The 11170-nt window shown below is 40.6% G+C and overlaps 1 protein-coding gene across 1 annotated transcript; it reads left to right on the top strand.

Annotated features, from left to right (window-relative positions):
• Window positions 1-4114: 4114 nt before the first annotated feature.
• psmd4a (proteasome 26S subunit ubiquitin receptor, non-ATPase 4a) lies at window positions 4115-11149 on the top strand. Its single transcript, XM_026157357.2, has 10 exons — window positions 4115-4271; window positions 4847-4987; window positions 7241-7355; window positions 7463-7549; window positions 7683-7751; window positions 7910-8125; window positions 8900-9008; window positions 9103-9234; window positions 9429-9481; window positions 10557-11149. The coding sequence occupies exons 1-10, from the start codon at window positions 4246-4248 to the stop codon at window positions 10725-10727; spliced, it is 1119 nt and encodes a 372-aa protein (XP_026013142.1). The 5' UTR covers window positions 4115-4245; the 3' UTR covers window positions 10728-11149.
• Window positions 11150-11170: the final 21 nt, after the last annotated feature.

The raw sequence follows: 11170 nt of genomic DNA, 5'->3' as shown, positions 1-11170 counted from the left end.
TTGACCAAATGGCTGTAGCACGTCTTCATGCAGATTTTTCTGTGTGCCTGCCGCCCACCCAAAGGTCCAAGTCTAGAGTAGTGTTTGTGCTACCTGCTTTGACGGAAAGCCTTATGATGAGGATTGAGAACAGAGTTTTAAATAAAGTCTTAGTTTTTAAAGAAATTACTGTATTCATGCATTGTAAGCTTCTGATTTTTAAAAGCTTACTCTGAATGCAAATCATGCAGGACGAAAGACCTTCAGCTTGTGCTTTTTATTTACCCAAGTATTCCCGTGGACCTGGAGTGCTTTTACAGACTGTGAATCTTAAATATCACCTGTGATATTCAGGCCAGAAGGTTATTTTAAATGTTTTCTTTTTATACGACTGGCTTGTATTCAAATGAGACCGATACTGGTACTCGGTAGCAAAACTAATGAGTTAGTCAGCTTCGGTGTCACGGACCAAACCGGCAAAGAGAAGCTTGTGTTATATATGCAAGAAAAACAGAAATAGGAGAATCACACTAAACCTAACCACTTTAGGTAACCAAAGAGCATGTTGTGGCATTAGTACAAACTGGTACAATCACTATGTTTTTGTAATAAGTTGGGACATTGAAATTAATATTGTACTAGTAAAGTTGCAGTAAGTTTTTTTTTTTTAATATATATACATATATACTGCCAGCACAAATGAAAAATTACTGTTGCATGTAATTTGCCTTGTTTTGTTTTTCTCCAGAATAATAGACTCCTATTTTTCTTTTCTTTTTTTTTTCTCAACACTGTGGTTTACGCCTAGCTGAAGCTAATGTGGCCTTTAGCTGTCCTGCAGTAAGTCTGACCTTTCCAATTTAGATTATAATAGTAGCTCTCAATATAGTTCAACTTTTGTGAAAATCCTGTGTTAAGAGAGTTGTGTGTTTAACTTTGTGATATATTTGGAGGGTGTTTGTGCTGCTTCACAGGACACAGTGCACACCAGCACAGTGTGCACTGTTGGTATAATGCTGTTGCGCTTTTGTGACAAGAACAGCATCGTTGACCAGCGTAACACCTGAAACAAACCCTCGCTGTCATGGAGTTGCGGAGCTGCAGCAGTTTACAAGTTGCTGATGTGCATCGTGCGCAAAGAAAGCATCTACTTCTAAATTCAGACATGACTGTCACCTGTACTTTGTGTGGGATTTTTGTGTTTGTTTTTAATTGATTGTGTTAGTTTTTAAGTGATTTTATTTTTCACATCTAACAGCACAGGAAACTTTTCTAAATGAACGTTTCAAAATGTGTGGTGGAATAGTTGGACCTACTTAAGTGTTATTGTTGTTTTCGGTCTTTGTGGCCACTGAAAACAAGGGCAGGATGTGCAAAAAAAAAGAAAGTGAGTAATATAGAGTTGGTAGGAGCTTTGGCTGCTGAATATCTGAACTATAATCATTGGTGGTACTGCATTTTCTTTTCCACTATTTACATTTATTTGCTGCCAGAAGCAAACTAAATAAAACTGCAACTATATATAACGACTTCTATATACTTTCTAACTGATTTATGATGTGCTGTCTTTGGTTATTTTATCATTATGCATTCCTGTCCATTCGCTTTTTACTCATGCATTCAGCATTTCCCAATTGCTACTAATATTTTTTGTCTATATTTATTACAATCTTAATATAACTTGTTGGTGCAATTTCCCACAGGCTTTAGCATTTCCCTCGACCTCTTATTAAATTCTGATATTGATCTGTTGATGTTGTCTTATGATTGTAAACCTCTCAGCAGGACCTGTAAATCCAGGGTTAACAGAGCCGGTGGTGTTGATTTTGTTAGGTAAAGCTAAGAGTAGTGAGACTGAAAACTGAGGGGTACCTATTATGGTTTAACTGCTATTTTTTCATTAGTTAAATGGTGATGACTGCCTGATGTGTAAAGGTGGACGCTAGCCTACCTTTTCATAAGCTACAGTGGAGATAAAGAGCTTACACACCTCTGTTAAAATGCCAGGATTTGCTGATGTTAACGTAAAATTATACCAAGATATTTGCAGGGTTTTTTTTCCACCTTTTAATGCGATCTATAACCTGTACAGTGGAACTAAAACTTATAGTTTGTTGGAGCATACAGAAGTCTTTTAGGGGGAGTACATCTCAACTTTCTTCTTTGCAAAAAGCACTCCAAATCTAACAGACTGTGAGGGTGTCTCCTCTGCACAGCCCCCTTTAGGTCAACCTGTAGAAAAATGCTGAAAAATGTAGCCAGGCTTGGATGTTTGGAAGTGAGAAAAGGCTTCTGTTTTACCACCCTACCCTACCACATAGCCCAGACTCATGAAGACTACTTGCCAGATGACCACATTTCTTCTGGTCTCTTCATAAATTTTAGAGTGATGTCCAGTCTTTGCAGTCCCACTGCCAAATATTCTCCACGTGTTCATGACTGTCTTCACTGTGTTTTGTGGTACATTTAATGCCCTCTCCTGATTGATACCTTTCAATAATGTCATTCATTTGACAATAATGGCTATGACTTTAAGATGCAGCTATGTAAATATCAGGAACATCTCACTAGAACATCTGAATTATATGTGATTTTGATCAAAAGATGGCAGGTGTGTGCAGACTACTTAACATAAATTTGATTGCAGTTATCCGAGGTTGTCAACACTTATGTTTTCAGTTTATGTTTTAGTTAAACTGTGTAGTTATAGGTCGCACTGAAGATAGAAAAACAATCTAATTTTTTTTATTATTATTTTTTTATATATCACATAAACCTGGCATATTAACAGAGATGTGTAGACTTTGTATTTACTGTAAAACACAAAACAAAATGTTTTTACTCTCATGTACAATGTCTTAACTTGGCGTTATGTTTGGCTCATGTTAAACTGCAAATACTTCCCAAGTATTTGATGTCTAAAAATGCTGAGCTGCATATAAGGATATAAGAAAACTGTAACTTAAGGGATGCTTTTTTGTTTACACCGCATATTTCAGTGAAAAAACTGTGCAATAATTTAAACCAGTTGACAATTTTCCCACCAGGAGGAATTATATAAAGGCAAACCGCATTTGTAGATTATTTAATTCACTTGTCTGTTAAACCAAACTCTGAGGTGATGCCCTGTCCCGACAATAAAAGTCTTAATGGTTCCAAACAGATGCACACGTAGCCCTATTTATTACAGCGTTATATAATGTATGTATTACTCTGGTCTCTCTAATGTTTATTTGTAATTGTGGTGGATTGAAAATTGCTTGCTCCAGCATGGCAAACCTGAATTGAAGACATGAAACTTTTTTTTAAAGCCTCCTGCTGTAACTGTTTTAAATCATCCTGTATTTTTTTCCTACTCTGAACTGTTTAGAATAAACATGTGGATTCATCTGCTGTGGTGGCCAGTTGGGAAATAATTGTATTCGTTCAGATTATTAAACATGACTGTGAATGAGAGGGACGCTACAGTGAAGGTGAGTGCACAAGAGAGATGAAGAGAGTGCAGGCAGGGTGGCGTGGGTAGAACTGAGTATAAAGACTGATTTGTGAAAGAAGGAGAGCAGCAAGAAGGAACTTGAAGGTTTGCAAGATTGTGGGACCTGCTATGATGTATGATTTGGAGTTGCTGGCAAAGATGGAGCTGAAATTAGAGCTGACATATCTAAAGATGTTAAAAGTTTCATTAGCAGTGACCAGAAGGGACAAGATTAAAAATGAATACATATGCGGGACAGCTGGATCGAGCGATTTGGAGACAAGGTTAGAGAGGCAAGGCTGTGATATTTCGGATATGTAGAGGAGGGACAGCGGATATACTGGACAAAAGACGCTGAATTTGGAGGGAAAGAGGAAGACCTCAGAAGAGATTCATAAATGTAGTGAATGAGGACATGCAGAAGACTGGTGTGACAGATGCAAGGAATAGATGATGGCGACCCCTAAAGGCACCGGCCGAAAAGAAAAGATGATTCGGGGGTGATAAATGAGTTAATCTATAGGTTATTACTGAAGACAAAGCCTATAAATGGTTTGACGAAGAAAATGTTTCGGGGGTAAACCTGTATGAACTAGTTTAATTCTTATTAAACCAGTTCCCCCTCCCCAAAGAACTTCTAAATAGTAAAGACCAGCTCTAATTATACTCTCTAGCTCTCTACAACCTGAAGGAGACAAGACTTGCCCAATCATATTTCGCTTTGTTCAACCGTCGTCCAATAATCTGTGAGCTTGTTGGATTACGACAGAAAGCAACAAGAAGTTTCCAAAATGGTGCTTGAAAGTACTATGGTCTGGTAAGAACTCTACAAATGTATTTTTGTGTGTGTTTATAAACCCGTTAGCGGTTCATATGGAGGTGTACCAGTAAGTTACTTTATAAGGGGGCTCACCGAGCTGCATATGGGGTAAATGTCGCTGCCAGCCAGGCTGATAATGCACAGTTGATTGTGGGCCGGCTAACGCAATATCGACCGGCTGAGTCATTGTAGCTAAAGTTCGCCTTGATTTGAGGTCTTATTAAAGTCTTTATTTACCTGCAAGCCACGAGACTTAATTTCCAGAATGTCGCTGGTTACAGTTTGGTGTTTTCTGCCTAAATTATTAACTGACACCAGCGGTTACTTGATTGTTTTCCAGCGGCATATGTAGAGTCACCTCTCGCTAACGTTAGCAAGCCGTGCTAGCTGTGACTGTTTTTACCCTGTTACGCTTTATAGCGGCTAAACTTTTGTTTATTGCTTCTCCCGGTGAATATATTATACTACCCATTCGGCCAATGTAGGTTATGGCTGATAATGAATTACGTGAACGCTTACTAACTCTTAAGCTTTGTGATGGAGTACACATTAAAGTGCTGTTTCCTCTTCAGTGTGGACAACAGCGAGTACATGAGAAATGGAGACTTCCTGCCAACGAGGCTACAGGCTCAGCAGGATGCTGTCAACATTGTCTGCCACTCCAAAACACGCAGCAATCCAGAAAACAACGTGGGCCTCATCACTATGGCAAAGTAAGCCGTTCTCTCTTCATTAAACAATTATGTGGCTAAAGTCATAACACTTCATTAAATCGTACATGGTTACTGATGATGGCTGTCTTCAGAGGATGCAGTGCAATGACTTCCTTCTAAATAAAGAAGTGCATTTGTTGTCTTTGTGTAGAGGCTGTGACAGCTAAGGCCTGTACAAAACAAGTTGAACATACCCAGGGTAGATTTCCGTTATCTGGATTCACTTATCCTAACAGTCAGGATAAGAGGTCACACGAAGAGTGTTATTCTCTCCATAAGTTAACGCAAGAGTGGTTTTTGGCAGCGTCTGACCAATCACAGTTATTGATAAGTGTACTGGCAACAGACTGGCTGATTTAGACTTTAGATGCTATTAAAAAAAAAACTTAAGGCCCTTACACAATCTGTGTAAAGAAGTCCAACGATCTTCCAGGAATGCTGATGCTATTTTCTGGAGTAGTGGTGATGATTTATACTTGTTGTTCTTTAATCTTGAACCCGACCTACTCCGGAGCAGGTTAGATTTGCAGAAGATTTGCTATTGACACACTTTAACAACGAGAAGTCTGGGCTCGGGAGAACCCGAGTGCCCTGGAGGGACTTTCCCTGCCGGATACACGATGGACGGGTGGCAGAGGATCGTGTGCCTGGCGGGACTGTCGATCGAGGACGCTGAAGATATCTACATATTCGGAACCATGATAACAGGGTTCTTGCTGATCGGAGCTGGCTTGGCCCTGGCTTATCGGAGAATTAAGAGAGCGGAACCGGCTGTTCAAACCCCCACAAGGCTGCCCGCTGGGATTGGAACAACAGGTGCGACTTCTCAGAAAGGGCTCACTGAAGGCAGCATGGTTAAGAGCTTGGAGGCACTTACGACTGCAGTGAATGCTCAGAATAACACCTTTGAGCGTATGTATGTTGGATTACATCAGGAAAGAATCAACTCAGAACAACATCTCTGGGCGGAGCTGGATTACACCTCGGATCAGTTGGCTGCGGTCGTGAGGTCTCAGAATCTGCTAGGTGAGCAAAAAGAGTGACAAGACCACAAAATCGACGGCTAATAACATCACGGAGAAGCTCGCAGCTATTAACGGGAGACTGAGAGACCAGTGTCGGAGTGTTAAAAAACAGCTTGAAATTCTCCATCATAACCCGGCTACCCCTTTGGCGCCAGCTCAAGGCTGGAGCCGAACAACAACTCCCTGATAACGACTGTGTTGAGTCTGTTCCTTCCCATTCCCTACAAGGCCACCTGGGTTGGCTGGAAGACTGTTTACTTAACCTGGCAGGGCGAAGGACACTGTCTCAGCTGAACTATGGACACGCACACACATACATATACTGATACTGATAAGCACTCACCGACGCATCACCCTCCCTACCCCGGATCCAACGCCACCTCCAACGCTTACCTCCCCCATGATGTGGACATTGGGTCAGCTGGAGGCGCAGTAGAAAGATTGCAGCGGTCCCAGATCAGATGTACACACTGGAACACTTTCCCATGTTGCTGTCTGTGTTTATTGTGTTATGGTGTGTTGATATCTGTGCATTTCAATGTTTTTTTTTTCCTCGCTACCTGGCCTGACCTGTCTCCCCAATGTGATGTTTGTATTGTATGTACGGTCGGCAAGGTCTGTCATCTCGGTTGTGGGCAAAAGACCTGCAACTGACAAATAAAGGCTATCTCATCTCATAAGTTACCCAGTAAGTAAGTGGTCCATCTTTGTAGTACTGAAAACCCCGATGTTACCTGGATAACACAAAATCCTACTTCATAGCTCAGACCTCTGGCCTGTTGCTGCTGGGTCTGAGGTTTAATACTGTTTGCTGGTTAACCATAAGCATTTTTACAAAAGATAAGCAGGTGTTACATGAGCTGTGCTAGCTCTTTTCCAACCCGTGGTTAATGTAAACAGACATTTGCACAACATCAAAACGATCAAACCATATGGTTTCTAAATGAGGAGCACTTCCTTTAACCACCAGTCTGACCTGCTATTTATGAAAGCTGCTCTTTAGTACACCACACTGCTTTGACAGAGCTAATTCTAATTAATATTTAGTATTTTAATATTAATATTAACCAATTGTTAATTTGTTAAATGTGTACTTTACTGGGATTATTTGGAATTGGCACAAACTCATTTGACAGTGTTGTGTATTAAATTGTGTGTCAGATTTAATTACCTGTTAAGGTAACAACTGAAGGTGTTGACTCCTGGGTTTTTGTATGTTTTCTTGCAGTAACTGTGAAGTCCTGACCACACTGACTCCGGATACTGGCCGTATCCTGTCCAAACTCCACGCTGTCCAGCCCAGAGGAAAGATTTGCTTCTGCACAGGCATCCGAGTCGCTCATGTGTGTAACCTGTAAACTGCAGTAACTGGTTAAAAACAAAACAAACAAAAAAAAACAAACAGTTTATGGCAGTTTATGATCCATAATTTTATCCTTTCCCTCTTTAGCTGGCCCTAAAGCACAGACAAGGAAAAAACCACAAGATGAGGATCATTGCCTTTGTTGGGAGTCCTGTGGAGGATAATGAAAAAGATGTGAGGACCTTTTGTTAAATGTTCTTTAACTACACATTATATGCAAAAGGTGTAATGTCTCCTGCTGTCTGCGCACTCATGTGTTTGTGCATATTTCTCCGCCTGCTGTTGTCCTAATCTACCGATTCTTCAGCTTGTGAAGATGGCAAAGCGCTTGAAAAAGGAGAAAGTGAATGTGGATATTATTAACTTTGGAGAGGAGGTGAGACATTGTTGGATAATCTTCCATATCAGAGCTATAAAACGAGATGCATTAAAGCCTACCAACATTTTTCTTTTTTTTTTTTTGTATTGTTTTGTTTTCATTTCCATATCTGGTGCTTCTATATCTAAACAAACTGTCTCCAACTATTTGTTCAGGAGGCGAACACAGAGAAGCTGACTGCTTTTATAAATACTCTAAATGGGAAGGAGGGGACGGGCTCCCACCTGGTCACAGTCCCTCCAGGACCCAGTCTGGCTGATGCTCTGCTGTCCTCTCCCATCCTGGCCGGGGAAGGAGGCTCTATGATGGGTCTCGGTGCAAGCGACTTTGAGTTTGGGGTGGATCCCAGTGCTGATCCAGAGCTAGCCTTGGTAAGCAATATAGGGAGGTGGGTTGAGAAGCTGATAATGTGGTATATTATGTGCCAAAATAGTTGCATGGAAAAGGAGAAAATTAAAAATCCTTTCAGATACTCAACTCAAAGCCTGCCTATGCTGACAGAGCTACTGCTGCTTGTGAGCAACACTGGGGAGTTTATTTCCCACTACCACTGTAAATACAAAGACCATAACACACACCAGCAGGAGAACCTTATTCATATTTGATAATAATTTGGTCTTCCATAACTAGAGAACAGATGTGGCTATTGGCACAACTGATGGACGTGTAGAGAATGGGTGTGACGCTCCAAAGCAGTCTTTAAAATGGCAGTAAAGGAATGTGTGACTTTTAATATCAATGACATCATCTTTATAAAAGCTGATAATCATGAGGCCAAAAATGTAAAGGACAGCTCTTCTACACTAGTTCATTTGTTTATTTAGGAAATAAATTATTAATGGTGTTATTTTCGATGCTGCCTCTTTTGGAAACTTGCGTGTCTAAGGTTAATAAAAGCAGGTTGTTTTAAACTATTTCCTGCATAACAACTTGACGACTATCTCCACAGTTTCCTTTCTTATATCTATATCTTGCCCTTGTGCCAGATACATGAAACAGAGTACTCATTCTTTTACATGACTTCAGTCATATTTCAAGTACTCTGTGGCTTTGCCACAAATTTTAAAAAGTGACTTTCTTGTTCCTGTCCTGTGGACTGAGTCCATCCTGTGCCTTTTTATCTCACCGTGCTGCCCCTGCTTTAGGCCCTGCGTGTATCAATGGAGGAGCAGCGACAGAGGCAGGAGGAAGAGGCCCGCAGAGCTGCTGCCGCTTCTGCGGCCGAGGCAGGCGTGCCCACACCCAGTGCAGATGGTGACTGCAGAATTCACAGATCGTTATTTTCACCTTTGAGATAAAAATTATTACAGTACATTAGAATTTAACCAAGTGTTCTTTTTAAACGCAGAATCAGAGGAGGCTTTACTGAAGATGTCAGTATCTCAGCCTGAGAGTGGTGCAGCAGTGCTTCCTGACTTCAGCAGCATGACCGAGGAGGAGCAGATAGCCTACGCCATGCAGATGTCTCTTGCTGGAGGAGGTAACTTCCACTTATGATCAGTGTATTTGTTTTAACTCGTATGAATGTGAGAGTGAATGAATAGTGGTATTGTAAAGCGCTTTGAGGGGTTCCGAAAAGCGTTATATAAATGCAATCCATTATTATTATTATTATTATTATTATTATTATTATTATTGAACATAAAGCATAACTATCCTCTTATTTGTGAACAGAGTATGGTGAAATGGACACAGGAGCCCCCATGGACACAGCTGAATCAGCCAAGGTGAGTCATCGTAATGATTTAAATTGAGCAACTGTTATTTTTGAGTGTTGGATGTGAAATCATCATGCTTTGTGGACTTTTCATAAAGTAATAAAGGAAGGAAATATTTCGAGTTATTCCAGCACACATAATGTGAACCGACGTAACAGCTGGAGCCCTTTCAAAGACTTGATACGAATAAAACGTATTAAATTAATAACCTGAAGGAGGAATGATTTCATAAGAAAGTAGCTTGTTTCTGAATAGTCGGGGTTCAATCTAGCAGATATTAAATATAAGGAGGCACTTGCCTTTCAGTAATAAATATCCATCTATCAAGTTTAACAATAGTGAGATGGACCTGAATGTACTCAGCATCTTTAAGCATCAAATTGTATTTCCTGTGTCTTTTTGAATAGTTTGCTATTTTAAATGGTGTTCATTTGTATGAGCATGGTGTCATCGTGGCAAACTGTTCTTCAGATGATAAGACAACATGCAGACTAGATGAGCTGGCAAAGTTCTAGGTGATAAAATGGTGCTAAAACCATACATACAGTGGTCACCGATGAGCCACAACATTAAAACCACATCCTGACAGTGTGTGAAGTGAAATGCCTGTGCTTCTATCAGTTTCTGTAGATCTGTGACTGCACAAAAAGCTTCAAATAACCAGCAGCAGGCAGCCTGGTGGTGATGACGCTATGAAATAGATAGTGAAACAGTGGCCCACAGACTAGCTGTCATACATATCATTGACACTGCCCCCTGGTGAGAGTGCACAGCTACAACATGTAGATAACTGTCTGCAAAGCTCTGCTAAGGACCAACGCCCAATCATTCTCATCCCACCAAAACAACACAGGACCCCTGTAGATATTCTGTGGGGCTGGTAATTAATCCTTTCGGGTCCTTTTTGGTCCTGTGACATCATTCAGGGGTTTAAGTGGAATGTGTAAAAGTAGCATCTGAATATATGTCAGGACCTGTGGTTTCCCTGCAAAACATCACATTCAGTGCATTTTTAATTTTAGTGGCAGAATCAAACTTCCATATAGCAGCTGTGTATAATATATGCTGTATCTTAACTGAACAGGAGGAAGATGACTATGACGTGATGCAAGACCCAGAGTTCCTTCAGAGCGTCTTGGAGAACCTGCCGGGTGTCGACCCCAACAACGAGGCCATCCGCAACGCCATGGGTTCCCTGGCCTCCCAGACGGGAAACAAGCCAGATGGCAAAAAGGATGAAGAGAAGAAGAAATGAGGAATGAAATAGAGAAACATGAACAATTGCAGACTAATGCAGGATTTCCTACATGTATGACAAGAATGCTGATGCATCGCCCTGCATGACAGCACTCAGACATTTATTACTATCCTTCTCTGTCGAGACACTCAGAGGCACCAATATAGAAGAAAATACTGCAGTACTGAATAACTATGTAGTGTTTAATATGCCCACAAAGAAACTGATGCTATTAAAATATAATAATGGTCCATTCTCAAATTGCCTTGTGCACCCTTCACTCTACATTTCTCTACATGGTTATAACAATTAATGATAATTCTCGCCACAGATTTTTTTTCTTCTTTTTTTTGTGGTGGCAGGCTTTGAAACCAAACAGTTAGCCACACTCCTGTCATGTCTTTGTGGGTTTCTTTTGCAATAAAAACTGTCTAAACATGTGTTTGTGGTGTGGTGACACT

This window comes from Astatotilapia calliptera, chromosome 22, assembly GCF_964374335.1.
Source record: "Astatotilapia calliptera chromosome 22, fAstCal68.1, whole genome shotgun sequence".
Taxonomy (NCBI): domain Eukaryota; kingdom Metazoa; phylum Chordata; class Actinopteri; order Cichliformes; family Cichlidae; genus Astatotilapia; species Astatotilapia calliptera.
Note: the sequence above shows the minus strand (reverse complement) of the source record. Positions and strands in the feature narration are given on the sequence as shown.